General features: G+C 41.2%; 1 protein-coding gene and 1 long non-coding RNA gene across 5 annotated transcripts in view; one reads left to right on the forward strand and one right to left on the reverse strand.

Moving 5' to 3' along the window:
* Window positions 1-2,446: 2,446 nt before the first annotated feature.
* Window positions 2,447-19,928, forward strand: LOC148132187 (uncharacterized). Its single transcript, XR_015747675.1, has 3 exons — window positions 2,447-2,564; window positions 18,409-18,487; window positions 19,598-19,928. It is a non-coding gene; the product is annotated as an uncharacterized LOC148132187 (long non-coding RNA).
* Window positions 7,186-23,768, reverse strand: part of RAB37 (RAB37, member RAS oncogene family) — an 87,169-nt gene continuing 70,586 nt past the window's right edge. For all 4 annotated transcript variants that reach the window (XM_087955843.1, XM_087955844.1, XM_026667404.2 and 1 more), the window contains 6 exons: window positions 22,665-22,731; window positions 21,903-21,955; window positions 20,340-20,405; window positions 12,269-12,325; window positions 11,890-11,966; window positions 7,186-11,071 (listed from right to left, as the gene is read on the reverse strand). In XM_087955843.1, the coding sequence (XP_087811969.1) occupies window positions 10,966-11,071; window positions 11,890-11,966; window positions 12,269-12,325; window positions 20,340-20,405; window positions 21,903-21,955; window positions 22,665-22,731 (426 nt within the window). In that variant the 3' untranslated portion in view covers window positions 7,186-10,965. The remainder of the gene's footprint in view (window positions 11,072-11,889; window positions 11,967-12,268; window positions 12,326-20,339; window positions 20,406-21,902; window positions 21,956-22,664; window positions 22,732-23,768) is intronic.

Raw genomic sequence — 23,768 nt, forward strand, 5'->3', positions numbered from 1 at the left:
ATCAGCTGGCGCCCGCGGCCCGGTACCGGCATCAGCTGGGCGCCGCGGCCCGGTGCCGGCATCAGCTGGGCGCCGCGGCCCAGTACCGGCATCAGCTGGGTGCGCGCCCAGTACCGGCATCAGCTGGGCGCATGCGCCGGTGCCGGCATCAGCTGGGCGCGCCATCTTTTGATGAAAAAGTGCTTCCGGTAACCTCACCAGAAGCACTTTTTCATCAAAAAAGATAGGCGCCAACGCTTCGATGAGCTTTTCCGGGTAGAAATGGCTTTCTACCGGAAAAGCTCACGAAGCGCAGCGCCGCTCATCTTTTTGATGAAAAAGTGCTTCGGTGAGCTTTCTACCGGAAAAGCTCACCGGAAGCACTTTTTCATCAAAAAGATGGCGATGCCAACAACCAGCGGCCCGGTAGGACTTGTTCCACGGACCGGTACCGGTCCGCGGACGTGGTTGGGGACCCCTGGTCTTGTGCATCCAGAATTAGTACCTTGGTCTGCTTCTTCAACTTTGTTATTATAATTGGTGCTATTAATGGGTGAACCCAACCCATGTGAGGGAGGGCTCTCAGACAGCAGAAGAGAGGGGCTAGATTAAGAAGGTGGAACTGGGAATCTTCTGTACCAGAATGTTTGCTTCCTAATCTTCTTTGCTGCTCTCCTTGTATTTGATGAAGGATGCTGTTCTGCTGAGAAAAAAGAGTCAGAGGTTAAGCCATTTGTGCATGAAATGGGAAAGGAAATGCTATTCTGTGTTTTTCTACAGTAGCAAAAGATGTTTGATGATACTTAGCTGCTGCATCCTTGCCAGAGAAAGCCTTGCTCAAATGTATTTTCTGACTCAGAACTTGTGCTAATAACTCAACCCTGAGCTGTGATAGATATCAGGAATAATCACATGGTCCTTCAATCTATGAGATGACTTGGGTGGGTGAGATACCTTGATTTGGTGCTCCTAAACTCTACATTACACACTTGAAGCTGCCACAATTGTCTCTTTTGCATAATCAAAAGGTCCAGAAGCGCACAATTGCTTTACTAACTTGAACATTATGGGTTAAATTACAGAAAAGATTAAATCAAACCACATTTTAACACAGGCTCTGCAAAAGGGCTTTAGCTTCACACAAAGGGAGGGATGTAATTCTGCTTAAAAGCACAACAAAAGAAATTCATAGCAGCTCATCTCGGTAAAAGATTTGTGCAAATTGAAAATGTGGACAATATACATAAAATAATTCATCAACATGTCCTACATTATGCATAAAGGGAGAGGGTGTCTGCTTTGGTTCCTTTTAAGGGATAGGAGAAAAAAGGAAGTGCAGTAAACTTTTATAGGCTTCAGATGTTTTTTAAACATTTTACATACTTGCCTGGGTTTGCATAAAACAAAATGCATTATAATGTTGCCCAATCCATGCCCAAGCTCTTAAAGGAGAAGATTTAAATGGTAACGCATTCCATTATGAAGCCGATTAACCACTAAAGAAAAGGCAAGTATCGACTAAGTACTATAAAAAAAAAAAAGGAATTTTAAAAAAATACAAAAGGGAGAAAAGTGGAATAATTATACCTTAAGTAACCATTCATGGCCAGAGTCCAAGGAGTCTTTTGAATTTAAACAAGGAAGCATAAAAAGCCTCAACTAAGCTTTCCCTGCTGGTTACTTACAGCCATAATAAGAAGGTGATTCTCAAGGCAAGCCTAAAATTCCCAAAATATCATTTTGGGTTTTGAAGAAAAGATTTGGGATATAAAAGGAATCCAAATTAGCACCATTTTCTCTATTCTGGCCAAGTCTGGATCTGAGTGGCTTCTAAAAAGGGATTGGTGGAGTTCGGGATTATCCTGGGCAAATAGGGCCTCCCACTAGAGCAGCGGGTTGGACTAGAAGACCTCCAAGGTCCCTTCTAACTCTGTTATTCTGTTAGTTTGGAGACTCAGGACTACTTTTGATCTATGGACAGCATGTCTTCAAATATCAATTGCGGGGAGCATCTGCAATGGTGGGGGGGGGGGGGAATCTCTTCAGGTCCTGCTTACAAGCAGCCCAGAAGGATCCTCTTGGCCCCTTGAGAAACAAAATGCTGGCCTAGATGCTACTAGCTTATGCTGGCGTGCATAAGCGCACCAACGTGCCTACCGTCCCCGTCCTATTGTTTCTCTTATTCTTCTTTTATTTTTCTTATATGTACCCATTTCATGTATTCACAACTATGTATACTCTTATACTTATTATCATGTAAACAATTGGAAAATCAAATAAATAAAATAAATAAATAAATAAATAAATAAATAAATAAATAAATAAATAAATAAATAAATAAATAAATAGATGGATGTCGGTCTGAATAGTTCTGTTCAGGTGAGGCTCCCAGGCGTTACCAATCTGCAGCGTAAAGAGGCAGGGAAGAAAAAGGTCTTCTGGACTGCAATCACGTTTCTTCTTCTTCTTCTCCTTCCTGTTCTGCTCCGCTTTGAAGTACAGTATGTTGCCTCCAAACCTAAGGTAGAGACGGGACAAACCCTCAAACTATCCGAACTACCCAGCCAATTACAAACGCCTTTGGAGTGAGTATATTAAGGCTTGGGGGGGGGGGGAGAAGGAAGGCAAATAAATAAAAAGGCTTCTCAATTAAGTGTGTACCCCGTCAAACAGAGAATCAGCAAATTTACTTCCTCTCCAGCGTGTTTGATGATCGGCTAAAATCTCAAAGGAACAAATTTAACCTGGGGGAGGAGGGAAGGGCAGGAGGGGGAGTTTGATGGTGACAAACAGCCAATCAAGTGAGCACACATCTCTGGGGAGGGGGGGAAGAGAGGCTTTTTCCATGCTGCCCCTCGAGGTGAGGCGTGCCAGTCCTCACGTAGGCAAAGAGCCCCCACTGAATGCCCGGTTTACATTTGAAGATCCAGAGCAACTATACTGGTGTGTGTGTGTGTGTGTGTGTGTGTGTGTGTGTGGAGAAAAGAGTGGTTCTGCTGTTCCCCCTTGTGCTCCCCCTCAGGCCAGATTTGACAAAAGCTGAAGCTGGGGAACAAATCCGAACAGGCCAGCAGGGAGGTCTGTAGCTCAAAATGTGTCCCCTCGACGGAAAGGCTTTTGCTAGCCGCAGGGTGCATCGGTGCCAGGTTTCATGGACCATTCAGGGACCCTTGGAATCACAATAGCACCATAGGCCCCAATCTCCTCCTCCTCCTTGGTGGGGAAGCTGGCAGAAAACAGACAGGGCAGGGCAGCATGGTTGAATGGGGTAGATTTCTTGTGGGTTTCCAAGGAGACAGGCTGGAGGGAAGGGGCAAGGAATTATGTCCACACTGGATAATTGGGGACTTGTTTTTTTTTTATTTATCATGGAGTGTACAGTGTGTACAGTGAATATTCTCCTTATTGTGGGCTTGGTGAGCCCTTCTTATTATTATTTTTTTTTAAAGGACTAAAAGACCTCCAAGTTCTCTTCCAGTTCTGCTTTTGCTGTATTCTGTAGATGTTTTTATCCCTCCTGTATTACTATATAAAGTAACTCAAGGTGGCAAGCATACCTAATATTCCTTCCTCCTCCTCTTTTCCCCACAACAACCCTGTATAAGGTGGGTTGGGCCGAGAGATTGACTGCTTCAATTGACTTTCATGCCTGAGGTGGGACTAGAACTCACTGTGGCTTGATTTCTGCCCTTGATTCCCTTAATCATTGCTCCAAACTGGCTCTCAAAACTTCAGTCTCCCTGCCTGAACCATTCCTAAGAAGAACTTTAATGGCCTTAAAAACATACTAGCAAGCGATAGACAAGGTTTAAAAAAAAAAAGATAAATATTTTGGCCTAGATAGAAGCTTCAGTGTGGAAAGCATTGAAATTAAAGCAAAGAATGAGACTGATTACAGCTCGGCAAACTCTGGGTGTGTTTTCATCGGCAGTGATCTCTGAATGATGATGATGATGATGCTAACGATAAACTGAGCTGCAAGAATTACATTCACAAGCTTAAAAGAGCCTTTTCTTGGAAGCCCAGGCAATAATATTGTTTGGGCAGCCTAAGCTGCAGTCCAGCAACAGCCACAAGGCCACCAGTGGGATGCTAAAGGCATTTGGAGAATGTTAAAAGTCTGCAGTAAAAGAATAGTGGGAGAAAGAGGAGAAGGAGGAGAAAGGTTTTAATTTAACAGATTATGTTTACTTTTCCCCTTCACCTTTGGACCATGAAACAAGTCGGTGAAACTCTGGGTGCTTATTACTTGGAAGAGGCATTGTGCACCCAGATTCTCCCACACCCACTCACCACTGGCAGGGCAAATTCCAGTCAAGAGAAACCACTCCCTCATGACTGAAATTCTGTGCATATTTACTGAGATGGATGACCCAAAGACAGTGTGATGTAGTTGATAAAAGTTGTTGAGCTGGGACTGGAGAGAGCAAAGTCAACGGTTGCAGAAGCTCCCGGGGTGACTTCTCTCTCCACTCATCTTGTCCCTCGGGGCGGTTGCAGGGGCAAAATTGGAAGAAGGCATGCAATACACCAGAGCTGGAGCAACTAGTGCAATCAGTTGGTAGAAGAAAGATGACTAATAAAGTGAATCTTCTTCCCCTTCTTCCTAGGGAACACAAAGTTCAGCTGCATACCTGGGTTGTTGGAAGCCAGCCCCACTGTACTCAAGTGTGATTTATTCTGTGTGCATAGCAGTGTAGTCATTCCTACCCCTCATTCCAAAGCGAATGCAGATGTGAAATCCTAACCAGATTAGCTCGGGCAGTAAAAAAAAAAAAAAATTCTAAGAGCTCCCATGCAAGGTAATGATGGGAAAGTTGTTGTCCACAGCAGAGAAAGCAGAAGTGAATCTGGGAATAAATAAGTTGAATGAGAATGACAGAGATTTGCTAAAACATTGCAGTTAAAATCGGAACTGCGCATTGCAACTCTACGGGCAGTTTTGTTGGGATAGATCTGGTAATCGTCATGCACCAAATCATCTGATAAATGGACTAATGAAAAATCCACGCTTTGGGGTAGAAGGCCATCAGTAATGACTAGGCAGTTGAGCTCAGTGGCTGGATTTACCCATTCCACTAATCTATAAAAGGATTTGATTCATTTTGGCCTAACATGTTGCATGAACCTATCACTGAATTTTAAGTCTTAAAGTAGAGAACACTGCAGCCTAAATTAAAGAATTTCCTAAGCCAGCAAAACCCTAATTTTTAATCTAATACATACCTATAGCCAATGTAACATATTTCAGAATAAGTATGTTTCGGATTAGGGTACATGATTTTAAACTCCTGGGTCAGAGAATATAAATCAGATTGACTGAGGTGAAATAGGGAAGATCTTTTTGCCTTAAAAAAAATCCTTTGTTATAAATCAAAAACCATGTTTTTTGTTGTTCAGAAAGGGATGCATTTCTGAACAACAACAAACATGGTTTTTGTATGTGTTTCATTACAAGTGAGATAGGCTGTTCTCAGAAAAACCAGGATCAAATCAGACTAGCACTTGGATGTATATCCAGGAATAGCTTAGGAAGTGACAAAACAGTATCCTACATGAAAATGCTCACAAACCACACATGTATTGTTGTCAAGAAAACTACTGGGCATGTTGATGAATCAAGTTTGACTAGAAGAAGACTTAATCTTTGAGGATCTTTGTCTGCACTTAACATAGATCCACCAAGTGAGTTCCTGGTAAACTTATGCAGAGTCAGGTCATTGCTTCAGATTCTTACTGCAATTTATCATATAACTAGAGTCCAATCTAATTTGCCGTTCCTTACCATATGTCTCCATTCTTCTTATCAGATCCCTGATTGCTAAGGAAGGTCATAGTAAGAGGACAGCTGCTCAGTTGACCTGAATAGGTAATTTCAACAGTATTCAATTATCCACACAACAAATGAAGCACATTTTATTCAATTTTTTAAACTGTTTATGGGTGATGATGATATCATTGGAATCAATAAACTAATCAACAGCAGGGTAGTAAGGGTTGAATATATAGGTTAATGCAGTATTTTGATATTTCTGTTTGGCAAAACATGCTTGAAGAGTTACCAGAGATCTGGGCTACCAAAATCTGAATTGCCTCTAGAAAGAAAGAAAAATATTTAAGAGTTTTCTGTGTTTTCTATTTGCTAGTTGCCCACAATATTGTAGACCTTTAAGATAAAACTCTTGAAAAACAATGTTTTGTGTGTTTCTTTGAAGACACTGTCTTCATTGGTCTTGTATTAGGTAGTCTATACTTGGGATTCAAATTTCTGCTGCTAAGCAAGGAAGTTGTTAAGTGAGTCACATCCAATTTTACAACTTTTGTTTTGCCACAGTTAAATGAATCCCTGCAGTTGTTAGGTGAATCACACAGTTGTTAATCGAATCAGACTTCTTCATGGACTTTACCTTTTAGAAGCTGGCTGGGAAGGTCGCAAATGCTGATCACATGACCTTAGGATGCTGCAACTGTTGTAAGAACAGGCCATTGCCAAGCACCTGAATTCTGCTCACATAACCATGGGGATAGCAAATAGTACTTAGACTTACCGCTTTACAGCCCTCTTTAAGCAGAGTCAGTCAGCACCAGAGGTGGTATTCAGCAGGTTCTAACCAGTTCTGGAGAACCGGTAGCGGAAATGTTGAGTAGTTTGGAGAACCAGCAAATACCACTTCTGACTGGAGATTTTACAGTATCCTTCCCCTGCCACGCCCACCAAGCCACGGCCACAGAACTGGTAGTAAAAAAATTTTGAATCCCACCGAGTCAGCATATTGCCCCCAACAATCTGGGTCCTCATTTTACCCATTTCAGAAGAATGGAAGGCTGAGTCAACCTTGAGCCTGGTGAGATTTGAACTGCCAAATTGCCGGCAGTCAGCAGAAGTAGCCTGCAGTACTGCACTCTAACCACTGCGCCACCACAACTCAACTAGAGTTGTTAAGGACTGGTCATATGTCATTTTTTTCAGTGCTGTAGTAACTTCTAATGGTCACTAAATGAATGTCTGTAAGTTGAAGACTACTTGTAGTGCTCTACAACCATGAGAGGGAGGGAGTTTCTCGAGTCCTGCAGGCTAGTAGAATTTATCCCAAACCTAAAAAGTATTTCATCAAAAGACATCTTGACACAGAGTTTTTGCAAAAAAAATATATGCAGAAATGTATCAAGGGCTTTCTTTCCAGCAAACAAAATGACTGTAAGTTCTTTTTAAAGTAGGAAGCAATTTTCTTTATTTTTATAGGGGATATTAGGGGTATAAAGCTATATACAATCATCTATAATTTATTTTTGTACGCTGCCATTCAAAAACAGGTTTCCCCAGAGTAGTTCACAACAAAATCAAACACATCAAAATGCAGATCAACCTTTTTTTTTTAACCAACAACCTGTTGTACAATCAAATACTCTATTCCACATTCCTCATGTCCCCTTTTAATTCTTTGGAAAATTGATCCCTCTAATGCCTGGTGAATCAGACAAAAAGATTTGTTATACCAAAAAAAAAAAAAAAAAAAATGCAGAAAGGAAACTTAACAACAAAAGCAAAGGAGGGTGCGTACATTTTCTCTCTTGTTCCAATGTATGGCTACACAATCTTTATTTGTCACCCAAATGACACCCATTTATCACCCTTTCAGATAATGATTAACATTATATCTAGTTACAAGGTAGTTGCAGGTAGTTCTTAACCATGTAATCATATTTCTATCTAATATTCCTCTTATTATTCTCAAATTAAGGCCAAAGCAGTGGATAAGGCTTATTTCAAAATATATTCTCCAATTTTCAGAAAACATACACTGCAGAAATGAAAGTGCTGGTCTATACCATCCCTTACTATTCTATAAGTTTCTCCCAAGGTTTTAGGCAGCAGCCTTAACCCAACAATGTTACCTGAGATTCTTTGCAGGGGGTAGATCAAGTTGGAGTACACTTGGCAGATGCTTTTTTTTTTTTTAAAGAAAAAAGAAATAAAATTGACATGTTGCAAAGCAATGTCCCAGCTTCAAACATAGCATTTATTTGCTACAATACCTTCAGGCCTGCAAAGGTGTAGATCACCTCAGTAATTTTGTGAACAGGGGATCTGCGCAGGGCAGCCCATTCTTAAAGAAACATGAACCAAAATTTTCTAACGTGCGGTGGACCCAAAGGATTGTCTTCTGTTGCTATACAGCCTACATGTATTGGGTCACAATTGCACAGGTCTGTTAACAATTTTAACATGGGAAAACATGTGCAGACATTAAAAAAGAGAGCTGAATTTCTGATCAGAGAAAAAAGGATGAGCAGATCCAGGAAAGGACAATGATGATGATGAAGATGATATTCTTTTCCCCATAACATTATTCCTTTCGTTGATCTCGAGGTACTTAAACTTGTACAAAGATCTGCAAAGATCATGCATTTGTCAGGAAAGGTGCAGGCAATATGGAACTATGCTCCGTTTGGCTAGAATCCGCCTCCCTCTCTTAAATCCTGGCACACTTGCTGTTGTTTTTCTGGGAAACTGTGCATGCTGCCAGGGCAACAAATATGTGGGCTTTGCTAGGAAGAGCGCTCTTTCAGCGATAAGGCTTCCATTTCTTGCCACCTGCCTCGCATAATGTCTAAGGAGCATGGCCGGCTACAGTTAGCTCTTGCCTAACCCACGCGGATTAAAGAAACCAGGAAATGGGAGGGAGGGATACACTTTGTTGGGGACGATCAGTAAGAGCAAGGGTCTTCAAACTAGGCAAGTTTAAGACTTGTGGCACTTCAGCTCCCAGAATTCCTGAGTGGAGTTGAAGTCCACAAGTCTTAAAGCTGTCAAGTTTGAAGACCCCTGAGTAAGAGTTAACGTCACATTTTGGAACTTTAGAAAGGAAAAAGAAAAAAAAATTAAAAGGAGCTTTAAAAAGAAACAAAAGGCCACCGTGCTATGCTAGATCAGCAAAGCTCAGATCAACCTAGACCAGGAGCTCCCCAACCCCTGGGCCGCAGCCCACCTCCAGGCCTTGAGCCGTTTGGAACCAGATCGTAAAAGGGGTGGGTGAGCACACCTGTGCATGCACGCATCCCCATGGGCAGTTGTCCATGCCCACCACTTGTGCAAATGGAGCTGTGTTTGTGTGCGCACATGAGTGCTTGCCCACTGCTCACATGGAACCATCTCCTCTCCTCCCCCTGTCCCCCCGCTAGCCTGCAAAGTCGAAAAGGTGAGGGAACTCTGATCTAGACACAATCCACTGGTTGCTTACTTCCAGAAGCAGGGAAGAAGAGAGACAGCCGTGAGCTAGGTGACAAGTTAAATTTGTAAGGGAAATTCAAGTCAAAAATGCATTGCACGGTGTGGTGTGTACCTGAAGACAGGCAGACAAAACCATTTGGTCTTGGATATTTCTCTGTGCTGTCTCAGCCTAATAATACCAAAGCATCCCTGACCCATCACAGACTGTTCCAGGGCCCTAGGCTCACCCAACCAATCATTTCCTCTCCCCGCTGTCTCCCTCGCATCCAAATGCAGCCGACCAGTTTATATGTTACCCCTCACTGTCTGGAAGAAGGGCTCCCCATCTTCCTCCCTCCTGGAAAAAAGTCTGCAAACGGATCTGGTTGAGCTTGTCTAAGCTGAACAGCTGTTGGGAACAGCTTGCAGTAACCTGCCAACCCAATGGAAAGAGATGCAAGCAGGGTGTTGTCAAGGACAGAAGGATCACTGAATGCCATCCAGAACCAACTCACTATGGAGAAATCCTAGTGCAACCCAATGTTACAGTCTCCTCATCTGGAGGGAAACATGCTTCATATATATATGTATATTTATAGGCTGCCAATGCATGCAGTTTTCTCTGGGCTGTACCTGTTGGTGTGAATGTACGTGGTTGGGTGTACTGGAATGATGGCGAAATACCCAGCCTATTCTAAATGACACGTGCTTATAAAACAGGGTTATGTGACAGAAATGAGCTTAGTTCAAACATAAGTTTCCCCCTTCCAGAATTTTTGGGATCAAATACTTGATGAGAATTATAAAAAGGCTCACTTCTTCTGGAGAATCCCAAGATGTGCTTGTAAGAAGGGACCAAAAACTCAAAGGAGCAACCACTTAGTATGGATCTACCACTGGTTATTTTCTGAGGAAATAAGACTCAGAAGCAGGCTTGTTCATCTGAAGGGCAGAGGCTAAGGCTTTCTGGCCTGTTACACCAGCATGCTGACTTTTCTTTTCCCCCCACCCAGATGGGTCTTTCATCGCACCATCAAAACAAACAGTCCACTTTCTAACACTTCCCTTTGTTTATGGTCATAAAAGTATAGTGGTCTCTCTCTTTCTCCCCCACCTAACTCCAGTCAGCAGCATTTTCTTGATGTTCCAGCCAGGACAAAAGACACACGCAGATCCCCAGAGTCCCTTCCTTGGGCAGAGGGAGGAAGGGAGGAGAAGCAAAGCAAGATCCTGGCAGGATCTTTGGGTGTGGGAAGCAGGAAAGGCCAGAGGTCAAAGGAAATCGGTCTACTTTTACTTGACTGAATATTCCTGCTGGTTTCAGTATTCATACAAACCATGGCTTTTTAGGGCAATACCTCCCATGGCCTTTGAAAGGGAGAGACCGCCTCTGTAGCTCCCAGTCAACCCTCCCTCTTTTTTCAAGGCAAAGTGCAGGGCTGTGAGAGTTAAGAAAAAGCTTGATTTGCTTTGGTGTGGGCCATACTTTTCCTCTTACCAGTGAATGATAGGCCTGAGTAATACTATAGAACCTGATTGCCTTTGCATACTTTCACACATGCATTCTTAACTCTTCCTTCACATCCACACATGGCAATCAACAGCAGACATATACTTCTTATGTACAGTCTCTAAAAGGATTCTCTAAAAAGTAATGTCTTTGGAGTAGATCCCCCCAAATTTCTTTCCTTCCTTCCCTGCATCTTCTGGGTGGCACTCTGCTCCTTGGTCTCTTTAGTGTTCGGTCATTCAGACTGCCTTAGTATCTTCTTCCTTCAGAGAAAAGTACAGCAGTTGGACCGCCTCTTCTCTGACTCAATGTAGTCGTGGATTTGGAACCTGGGCTCGTCCAGCTGCTTCACAGCTCGTTGCTTGAGCTCTCTGGAAAGCAAAGGGTCAACGCGCTGCTCAGACATTATTTCAAAAGAGGGAAACTTTTGAAACTTTTCAAAAGAGAAATGTTTTCCTGGACTTCTAGGAGAATATTTAATCTTTCTTAAAATGCAAGACTCGGAATAAGCATATTAATGTCTACCCCCACCTCTGCCCAAAAAGAGATGCTACTCACAACTCTTTCCAAATCTGCTGTGACCTTGAAAACCAGCTACAGTACACCATTTCTTGGATGTTTCATTTCAACACAAAGATTACGAAGCGTTCCAGAAAGAACAGAACGAATTGTTCTGTCTTAAGTAGGCAGCAAAAGGGGAGGAAAAAAATGGTGAGGTGTTTGTGAAACATCCAAGAGAAAAAGTGTTAGGAGAGGGAGATGGATGAACTCTCATTGAAAACCTCACAAAGGTATGTAATTTTGGTTGCCCCATTTAACATTTCTGCCAAGGAATTGAATAATTCTCTGATTATGAATACTAGAGAGAATTCCTTACATTTTTGAACGTTGAGTTTTATTTGGTCTCACCTCTGATAGCCTTTTCTTAAGAAAGTTCATAGCAACCCAATGACCAATTATCTTGGGTTTCCTGAATCCCTCTTTCCCAAATTCTCCTGAGGTTTCGGAGCTCATTCCTACCAGTCCCACCAGGATGACCCAAGTGGTCTGGATCTTACTATCCAAAACCTCTTAAGGCACCAGCCTTGAGTCCTGGAAGGGCTTGGTAAAATGAAATCAAGGAGGCCCAACGTCTTCTCCAAATGCTGTTATATTTTTGAAGGCAAACTATCCGCAGCCTGTTACTCACTTTGCGATGGCCAGAAATGCCAGTTCCACATTCATACCAGTCTTGGCACTAGTCTCCATGAAAGGCACTCCATATTCCTGGAATGAAAACAGAGCAGAAAAAGTGGCAACATCTTGCCAGCAAACATGATGAATCCTTTTTGATAAGGTTCCTGTGCTTAACAAAAGCCCTGGAACTTTAAAAATACTAATCCCAAAGAGGAGGTGGAAAATCTTGCTATTAGGTTCAGTTAAGCCGATGACCAAGATACTGCCTGCTCTGCATCAACAGGAGGAGATGCTTACTGATACAGTTGGCTTTTTCTGAAATTGGGCAGAGAGTTTGGATCGCCTACCTCAGCTATGCTGCAAGACAGTCACACTTGGACTTGTTCACTTACCCTGGCTAAGGATTCCCCGTCCTCTGTTCTGATAACTCGCTCACTGCTCATGTCAGCCTGCAGATAGAAAGACAGGAAAGGGTGGGGAAGAGCAAGGAAGAATGCTGAATCACATATAAGCAGGAGATACCTCAGTAGTGCATTTCTATCGGGAGGGTGGAGGGTAAAAATAGAGACAAAATAAACATTTTAAAATATCCTAGGCAGAAGATAGATAGGTTTTCCCCTAAAATGCCCATCTTAGTCTCACTCTACTTCTTCTAACTGATTTTGTTCTAAAATTCCCATTTGAAAAAGAAATGCATTCGGAAGAAAAGCAACAGAATTAGGCTCCCAGCAGAAGTTTGCTCTCAGGTTTGTCTGTCTGTCTGTCTGACTCTGCATCCATCCATCATCTATATTCTATATCATCTCTCTCCCTATATCTCTATCATCTTTCAGTTTATATTGCCACTCATCTTAAATTCATGGCTCTGGGCAGCTAACAGCACTTAAAGACATCATACAACAATCTGTAACAATAAAGTATGCATAAATAATTGACAACTGAGGTAAATCACCAAAGGAGCAAAAACAAATTTATCTACTGCACAGTCGATTCTATCACTGATACAGTGTTGACTCCAAATGGAGTTCAGGAAGAGTGAAAGACAACCTTCCGCCAGGATTTTAATGCTTTGCTTTATTTTATTATTTTTAAAAGTTTGAGCATTATGTGTTGGTTATGCCATTTGTTTGGTCTGTGTTTTCTGTTCAGTTCCATTTGCTATTCAATTTTACTTTGTAAATTGCCTCGATTCTCAAAGAGAAAGAAAGATAGGCTATCAATTCAATACATAAATTTCTAATTAAATAAATAAATAGTTTGGTTTTAAGCCATTCAGAAAAATAGGCCTTCCTGTGCAGCACTGAAGCAGGATAGACTTTTGTATGCCAGAGAGGAGCAGGAGAGAATTACAAAGCTTTCTGCCAAGAGGAAAGGCTGGGATGAGGGACGTCCACATTGGGGAGCATAAAGGAGTCCCCGGTTCAGTCCTGACATATTTTTCTCCCAGATCTTCCTTTGGCAACAGGAGACACCATTACGGAGTTGTGCTTGTGCCAATAGGGCAAAAAAGTAAGTTATTTCCAAATTGAGCTTATCTTCCGATGCTTGACATGAACGCATTCTGATATTCATTTATACTATAATTATATATATTATATACTATAATTCTATAATATAGTATAATATAATATAATATAATATATAATATATATTATATACTATAATATATATTATATACTATAATACTATAATTCATTTATACTATAAACTCACTCGCCAAAACCAACACCAACCATAAGAACCTCCGTTGCCGCCCTGACCTAACCATACAGCAACGTGCCCGCTCCCGTGTACTCCGCACTGAACTCAAAAAACGTCTAGACAATGGAGAGAAGGACCTGTACATTGACTACCATGCTGACTGTATCAAAAGTAAGCCACGCAACCCAATACTCAGCTTCTACCCTCAACCACAACCCTACCTCAACCGATCCACCATCACCCAAGACTAGGCACGCACGCCCCCAACTACCTCAATTCCAACTACTGCCGGCCTTAAATGCAAACTACTCAATGCAAGAAGCCTCGTGAATAAAATACCTGAATTTCTCATCCTCCTAAATATGGCTAACTTCGACATTATATTTGTCTGTGAAACATGGCTCAATGCATCTCTCCCGACTCCATTACCACAGTAAGAGACTATCATGTTTACCGATCAGATCGTGAAAATCGTCGAGGAGGTGGTGTTGCTATATTCTATAAAAAATCCTTACATCTAAAAAATATCCAAGTTACCCAGGAGCTTGCTCTTCCTGAGACCATCATCTGTGAACTATCCTTAAATATCACAATTCAATTCTTACTATGTTACAGAGCACCTGATTATGACATCGAACATGTAAACAAGCTAAATACATTACTAACATGGGCTGCATCCTGCCCATACCCTTTTATCTTTCTTGGTGATTTCAATCTACCTCATATTGACTGGACCCTAAATGATTGTACAACTGAAATCATACATACAACCTTCTACAATGCTATTACAAATCTGGGACTGGAACAACTAGCAACCAACAACACTAGACTAAACAACTGCCTCGATCTCATCTTCTGCAATAGTTTGAATTTAATTTACGGAATACAAACTAAAGAACCCTTTTCCAGTAGTGACCATAATATGATTGACTTTTGTCTCAACATACGTCCACACAAAAATCACCACAATGATGTAATCCCCAATTGTAACTTCAAAAAAGGCAACTATGATCTTATAGACAACGATCTCTCATCCCTGGATTGGCAATCTCTATTCACTGGATGCAATACTGTCGAAGACCATTACAACATATTTTTACTTGAAGTCAAAAGAGTCATTAAACTATATGTACCAACAACAACTCCCAAAACAAAACAAAAAAGCAGATTACCCATATCAATAAGGAAACTTCAATCCAAAAAGAGATCACTCTGGAGGAAAAACAAATCTGGTCACGTTGCCAATTTCAAAAACCGATACAAAAATTTATGCCACCAGATAAAGACCGAATGCACCAATTATCACATTAAACAAGAGGAAAACCTTCTAAGCACCAATTCCACCCGTGCTTTTTACAATTTTGTAAACAACAAACTAAAAGACTCAAGGTCCATCCCTCCCTTGATAGGACCTGATGGTAAAGACTGCAACGACGACACCATTAAAGCCAACATCTTTAACACATTCTTCGGCTCAGTATTTGTAAACAGCAATGGATCATGCCCAGTATTTCCTAGCCGTACCACAGATAACAATAATGATCTAATACATATCGATTTCACAGAAGACAATGTTGAAAAATCACTACGCAATCTAAAACCATCTCTATCTATTGGACCGGATGGAATATGTGCCTACTTCTTAAGAAAGCTATCCACTGCCATAGCCAAACCTCTAAGCATAATCTTTGAAAAATCTTTCAGGACCAGCTCCTTGCCTAACCTATGGTCACAAGCCACAGTCATCCCCATCTTCAAAAAGGGAGACCCAAGCCTAGTTGAAAATTACAGGCCAATCTCCTTATGCTGCGTCACCTGTAAAGTCATGGAATCAATTATTAACCAATCCATCATCCTCCACTTAGAGACAAATAACCTACTCTCCAATAAACAATTTGGTTTCAGAAAAAAACTATCCTGTAATCTACAACTCTTACACTGCAAAAACATATGGACGACACAACTCGACCAGGGCAAAGCAATAGACGCAATCTACATAGACTTCTGTAAAGCCTTTGATTCAGTGGTACACGACAAACTACTCCTAAAAATAAAATCCTATGGTATCTCTGGACAACTGAATAACTGGATAGAAGCATTCCTGTCAAACAGACAACAAATGGTCAAAATCGAAGCGTCCTATCAAATCCAGTACCTGTCAATAGTGGTGTCCCCCAAGGCAGTGTTCTAGGACCAACTCTCTTCATACTCTACATAAACGACCTCTGTGATCATATTAAGAGCAATTGCGTTCTCTTCGCTGATGATGTAAAGCTGTTCAATACCACAGACAATACTGCTACCCTACAAAAAGATCTTGACTATGTATCAGAGTGGTCAAACAAATGGCAACTTCAAATCTCAACAAATAAATGCTCTGTCTTACATATTGGCAAAAAAAATCAGAAAATAAAATACAAGCTGAATAGTCAAGAACTTGTTGATGACCCAAGCTCTGTAAAGGACCTTGGAATACTCACCTCTAATGATCTAAGTGCTAGAGCCCACTGCAACTACATAGCCAAAAAGGCATTAAGAGTTGTTAACCTAATCCTACGTAGCTTTTTCTCTGGTAATATCACACTACTAACCAGAGCATACAAAACATTTGCTAGACCAATACTCGAATACAGTTCATCAGTCTGGAACCCACATTACGTATCTCATATTAGCACAATTGAGAAAGTCCAGAAATATTTCACAAGAAGAGTTCTCCACTCCTCTACTCGTTGTAGAATACCTTATGCCACCAGACTTGAAATTCTAGAACTAGAAAACCTTGAATTACGCCGTCTTCGGTCTGACTTAAGCATGGTATATAAAATCATACATTGCAATGTCCTACCTGTCAATGAATACTTCAGCTTCAACCATAACAACACAAGAGCACACAATAGATACAAACTCAAAGTAAACCGCACCAAACTTGATTGCAGGAAATACGACTTCAGCAATAGAGTGGTCAATGTCTGGAATACTCTATCCGACTCTGTAGTTTCTTCCCCAAACCCCAAAAAATTTAACCTTAGACTGTCTACTATTGACCTCACCCCTTTCCTAAGAGGTCTGTAGGGGGCGTGCATAAGCGCCCCAACGTGCCTACCGTCCCTGTCCTATTGTTTCTCTTATTCTTTTATTTTTCTTATATGTACCCATTTCATGTATTCACAACTATGTATACACTTATACTTATTATCTTGTAAACAATTGGCAAATCAAATAAATAAATAAATAAAATAAAATAAATATTCCAAGGCTGGACAGTTGTTGGCCTTTCCAGGTAGGGGTGCCTCTGTTTTTGAGGATGGAGGGATTGGGAGGGATTGGGAGGGCATGTCTTAAATTGTCCCCTACTTCCAGGGCAATTCCAGAGGTGTGAAGTTACAGGCTCAGAGTGCCCCCTGCTGGCTCACCTTGGTCAGCAAAGGGGCAAGCTACAAAAATGCATCAACGGATTTTTCTGCATACCTTTAATATTATTTTACCATCCACCTACAAGCCACCACCCAAAAAATCATTTTTTACTGAAAGGTTGGCCCCCATTCAAGAATATTCCCCTGTTCATTTTCTGTTCTTCTTTCTTTTTTTATGGTTGAGTGTGTCCATTCAGTTTTCACAATGAAATGGTTTTTGTGCACTTCCAGCCCACCATTCTGCCAAACTGGAAGGGCAACACAATATTTTTACTGTCAGAGACCTATTTCCTCAGGCATAATCTTCCGGGGAGCACATGGTGGCCAGAATGGAGGCAAATTCCAAGCTCTGAGGGATTGTGGTTCTCTGTGCAAGTCTCAAGTTCTTTCTCGTACTGATCCATCTCCTCCTGCCAAGCAGCAGGATTCAAAGAGAGGCATTAAACTTAGGGAATCTGGTCTGGTCTTTTGCATAGGAATTTTGCAATCACAGCACAAAATCCATACTTAAGTCCGTGGGTTGCATAATCCTACTTTATAGTATCTGCCACGCAACATTGTTTCATCTAAACTATTTAATGAATTGAGGGCTGTTTCATCAGATGTGGATTGCAAAATTTCAGATGATCAGAAGGCATGCAATAAAGAGTTGGCAACTTCTGTGTCTTTTGATGATCTACTAGACCTCCATGGAGTGAGGGTGAAGGTTCATCCTCCAAGCTTGTAGGTTGGTTTCTGAATGTTTTGTTCCCAGGCTAGGTAACATCTTCAGAGGAATACAGGGATGTCGGTGTTCTTCTACTTATAAGGGCTTCTGTGGTGAGTAGGTCTTGTGATGGGGAGATCATGTCAGGTGAGGGTTTTGTGATGGGTCAAGTGAGAGTCTTGTGATGGATCAGAAGCTACAGGTATTCACTCTATGAAATGCCCAAATCCAAAAATGACTCCTCAGCAAAGTGCCTGGGTACTTCCCCTCCCCCTCTCTGCCCTTTGCCTCAGCACTCCATTTTCCCCTAATTTATTCTTTCCTTACCTGCTCTAGGGCTGTTTTTCCTCTTTCTTTTTTTCCTGAAGAGTTGGGCACCCTAGTAGAGCACCAGTGGTGCTTGGCATGTTGATTTCACCAGAATGGCCCTGGGTCCCCTTTGTCTTTGCTTTATGCCAGGAATAAGGGATGCTTCCTCAACAACATCCCCTTATCTCTCGGGATGTGGTTTGGCAAATTAAAAAAAAAAAAAAGTTGTGATGCCAACATCAACTGGGGGCCCTATAACTGTGAAACCTGAGATCTGCATCTGAGCAGCTAACGACTGGGGAGCTTTGCTAGCAGTTTTTAAAAACCTTTTTTCTTCAATTTTTGTCTTACATAAACCATGGGTGATATTTTTAACACCAACAGTTGCATATTGTCTTTTCAGAGCAAATGAGGCGATACGCATTGACCCTCTGACACAATGCAGGAGTTGTGTGAAACGACCCTTGGTCTCATGGAATGAGGTAATTAAGGGTTATGTCGTATATCTAAACCGGAGCTGTCACTTCTTGCAAAGGAAAAAAAAAAAAAGGGGGGGGGGGAAGCAGCCATTTGTTTGGGAGACTTCATGATTTAAAGCAAAGCAGAGTTAAAATAAAATGTTACATTCAGAAAACCAATGTTTTTTTTCCCGTATGAGTGTATAAATATATTCAGCTAAGCCTTTCAAATAAGCCAAATCTAAGCTCTATTTCCCAATCATGGGCATAAACTTTTCAATTTTCTGGAAGGGGAGCAAGGGCAGAGTGCAGTTGAGTAACAGGTGTCAAAAAACCGTTTCATAGGTTTTCATGAAAATTCAAAATAATAGAAAAGGTAAATCAGTCATTTTAGTGCTTTTATTTGTATGTTGGTTTGATTGTACCCCACCTTTATTATTTTTGCAAATAAGGTGGCAAACTTATCCAATATACTTTCCTCTTCCTCCTCCTCCCTCCCCCAGAACAACCCTGTGAGGTGGGTTGGGCCAAGAGAGAGTGACTGGTCAAAGTCACCCGGCTACCCTTCATAGCCAAACAGGACTAGAATTCACAATCTCCTGGTTTCTAACCTGGTGTCTTAATCACTAGGTCAAACTGGCTCTTGGAGAGTTGAAGGACACATCATCTGAATGAAACAAGGATGCCTTAGTGCAAGGCTGTCAAACTCCTGGCCCATGGGCTAAATGTGTCATGCACTGGCCACACCTATGCCCGGTTTAGCAAAGGGGGGAAAAGCCCCGATATGTCATGTGACACCACGGTGACGTCAGTTTGACATCCCTGCCTTGGTGGGATATGGTTTACTGAGCTGGTGCTTGCAGACGTTTGATGACCCTTAGCTGGCTTAGCAGCCCATCTTCCCTGCTTCCCTGAAGTGCTCATCCATGTTCCCAGTAGTCCAAGGGTTAGCAGGTCTGCTGTGATGCTATCTATCCCATTATTCTTGGAACCATCTTGTTCAGAATACAATCTAATGTCACCCTGCATAATTATTATCCTAGATATATTTGGTCTGAGGAAAAAAATGTCTCAAGAGTCTTATATTTCATGCCTTTTTGATTCCACTAGTTGAAAACTACTACTTCTTTTTAGATCCCATGTCTTCTGGAATTATTATGCACAATGATCTTCTATTAATGGTTGGAATAAGCCTCTGCAAATCATCCCACAAGCTGCTTTCCAAGCAATTCTTCCAAGGGAAATGTCACCTATGAAGCCTCCCAACAGGTCAAGCCACTGCTTTGCAGCTTTCAAGAACTGCATCCGAAATCACTTTGTTGAAAGACTGCACAGACCTGCTGCCGAACTATTGTTTATTTGTTTATTAAATTTACATGCCGCCCATCTCACTATCCAAAGTGACTTACAATGCCATGAAAGCATATAGATATGTTTATTTACAAATAAATATAATTCTCAGCAAGGTTAGAAAACTGCATCTGATGTACTGAAAAGTTGAGGACTATAACATACAAAGCAACTAAGAAACAAATAGCAGTCCCAAGAAAACTCATAATGTACCCAAGAGTAGGAAGCCTCTTCATTCACTAGCCATGAAGCAGAAATGGGATGAAAAATTCCTTTGTCAAAGGGATGGGGAATTTATGGCTCTCCAAATGTTGCTGAATTACAAGTTAGCTATGCTGATTCGAATTAGTTCACCATTATCAAAAAGATCCAGGTTCCTCAATCTTGGGTTATGAGCTGATCACAGTAGAGAAATAGGCAAAGCACAGTATGATTAATTAAACACAAGGACACCATTAAGAGCCAAAAAAGTTGGAAAGTGTCTTCAAGACAGCACAAATTTGTATTCCCATCCAAAGTTGCATACCTTATTACCTAGGAGCATGATAACCACATCCTTTTGGGCATATTCATGGATTTCTGTAAGCCAAGCCTGCAAGGGAATGTTGAATGTGATGAGATGAAACATAGCTGAGAAGAAACATCAAACATCAAGACTTGACTGAGCTCACTCATACTGTCCTGCCACCTTGGTGGTTGTTTGCCTTTGGCGCACAGCAATTGTATCAGCTCGGCCATTGTGATTTGTAAATCTTGGCATATGTCTTACTGTGTGGTATGAACCTGATCAGATATGTGGGTTTGCTCAATGTAGCACAATTAAGCAATTCATAGTTTAGTGCAGTTTTTGGAACCAGCCACTGAATTACAGGAGCTCTCAGCATTGAAGCAGAGAAGAGATAGGACAAGTCCTCTTGCTCTGATAAGAAGTAGCTCAAATAATCCTCAGGATGGGTATCCTTGAAGTTCCAGTGAAGACGTCTTAGTCTCGCACCGTTTTGGGTACTGTCCCTTTTGTCAATTGAGCCAGTTTTGCATCAGATGTGCTGGGGCTTGGGAGGGGGCAGTTTCCCATTGGAAGGAACTTTAAAATTACATCCATTTCCCAGACTTCCCATAGCCCCCACAGAGCTTAACGTATCAGTGTGCCATACTGCCCTTTCAGCTGTCTACTTGGCCAAGGAGGCAGACATTTCACAGGTCTCCTACCCAGTAACTAGACTCATTTTCCAAAATATCACTCAGCCTAAAGTAGGACAAGGATCAGAAACAAGAGTCCTATCTGGACACCCATTTTTTTGTAATCTCCTTAGCAGTCAGCTGTTGACTGCTTAGCATTTTGTGCATGCTGGCTATTAGAATTGCAAAGCATCTCAAACATCATCCTGAAGGTTTGGAGCAGGAATGGGGTAGCTACATGGAAGCACCCGTATTCCTGACAACTAATTGCAAATATGAAATGTATGATTTCTCTTTTTGTTTTTAGCCTGATTTTCCCTTTTCTTCTTCATCTGCCTTCCGACAACTTGTAGTCTGCTATTTCTTTGGGGCAGAGATGTTTTCTCTTTGTGAAGTGTGAAGCACAGAGATATAGCACATATTTCTACGCCAAGTAAAGTTTATATCATACTGTAAAAAGATAAAAGTTTCACCTGTCCAGCTGTATCTGACTCTAAGCTCATCTCCTTTTCTTAGCTAGGGGTGCCAGCATTCTCTGAAGACATTTCCGTGATCATGTGGCCAGCATGACTATATGCTGAAGCACATGGAACACTGTTACCTTCCCACGAAAGTGGTACCTATTTCTCTAGTCACATTTGAATGCTCTTGAACTGCTAGGTTGGCAGGAGCTGGAGCAAGTAACAGGAGCTCACTCTATCACACATGGCTTTTCAAGGGCAGGTGATCCTTTTTGTCTCTTTGCTGATTCCTGTACAACCCAGTGCATTTAGACACTGAGACACAAGAACATCTCAGTCAAACTGGGATATGTTTACTAATCAGATTACAACTTTAGTTTGCTATTTGACTCCTGTGTGAGCAAAGGCTGGGAGACCATCTTGAATCAACATAGGCATGATATACCCACCCGAATACTGTCAAAGGAGACTTTGTTGGTGATATCATAAAGGAGGAGGAGAGCTGCAAAAAAAAGAGGAATATGTGTTATTTGATGATTCTGGAATTTTCTAAAATTGCATGAGGTCACACAGAACAATTCAAACTATGAATCCCTTTATCCTGAACTTCGATTATCTAAAACTGTTGACAATCTCAATCCACAGGCACATCCCCATCCTTCCTCAACATAATCTGTTTGATGGAAAACCATGGGGTTTAAAATCTAATATTGTCTATACACAAGTCATAGCTATACCAGCCATTCTCAACGTAGTGCCTGGATTTCAATTCTCATGCATTTCAAAGAAGATACAAAGATGAATGGAGAGATGAGCTATGTCATAAATGTAGTAGGATGCAGACAAAACAGAAAATATCTTGAGCTTGATACAAAATAATCCACTTAAAGCATTCCATTGAAATACTCAAAGTAGGTTTGTTCTTGCTCTTAACAAACCTTTCTCTCTCTCTCTCTCTCTCTCTCTCTCTCTCTCTCACACACACACACACACACATACAGACACACTGTTTTAAACTTGGAACACTCCAAAAGGCCTTTTCGAACTCAAAATATTGCACACTGCTAATACATCAGACAATATAGTTCTATATATCAAACAGTGGCATTATCACTTGGTGTTAGATCTGAGCAATGAAAGATCTACTCCGCTTATCACCCCAACTCTGATTCAATCTGAGATGAAGGAAGGCAGCATTCTAGAGGACCAACCTTGTGCATCACGATAGTATGCATGTGTTACACTCCGGAACCTTTCCTGACCAGCTGTGTCCCAAATCTGCAATAAGGCAAAGACAGAAAACCAAGGAAACAGTCTTCACTGTATTTCATTAGAGAGGCCCAGATGTGAAACAAATATTACTGCAACTAAAATTCACAGACAGTATGTGCAAAATGATATTCTTGGATAGTTCTATGAATTATGTCTATTAGAATCAAGATAGTTCTTCCAAACATAAGAGAATAAAAATGAACTATGTGGTAGCATTACAGAATTCAGTTCAGCATATGGAAGTGATAATGCAAATGTAAAAGACTTAAATACAACTATCTCATGAATCCACCAGGATTTCTTTTTGATCCAGAAATTTGCAAATAAATAACTCTCACATTCTCAGATCCACCAGTACCAATATATAAAATGGTTCATATACATCAGGGCTATCAAACTTGAATTCATTGAGGGCTACATCAGTGAGGACTGGGGTGTGTGGCCAGTGGGCATGACCAGCTCAACATCACTCCAGTGGTCTAGTTTCTATTAAATTATATCCCCTGATGGGATTCAGGAAGCAGGCTTTTTTCAGATTTTTTTCAGAATTTCTGCATTTGTTTTGTTCCAAAATGTACAGTGCATTGTTCTTATTTTGATTTCTATTGTTTTTAATGATGTACATTGCCCCAGAATCTTCTGGCATTGGGCAATCCTATAATGCTAAAAAATACTTAAGTAAATCTCATTAATAATAGGTTGGTTATCTGATAAAAAGAAAGATAAACATCAACTGAATGATGAGGAAGAGACCGCACAAGAAGTAAAACAAAATCATATATATTACCTCTGTAAAAACACAATCTTGTATAGGGAAATTTTCACACAATTTGAGTACATCTATAAGCTGGTAGCAACCCTCCCTCCCAAAAAACAAACAAACAAACAAACAAGGTGCTGAGCGAACAGCTACCAACTAATTTCAAGGGCTCTTGGATGACACGGATTTCCTGTTTCCATTTTAATTTGGATTCAGGGCTGATTTTGCCACATGGGATTAGCAAAGAGCCGATACAGAGAATGCTTTGTTGGAAAGCAGGATT

Source organism: Notechis scutatus, chromosome 2, assembly GCF_049901735.1.
Source record: "Notechis scutatus isolate UNSWTSFEM ecotype Mainland chromosome 2, rNotScu1.2, whole genome shotgun sequence".
Lineage (NCBI taxonomy): Eukaryota > Metazoa > Chordata > Lepidosauria > Squamata > Elapidae > Notechis > Notechis scutatus.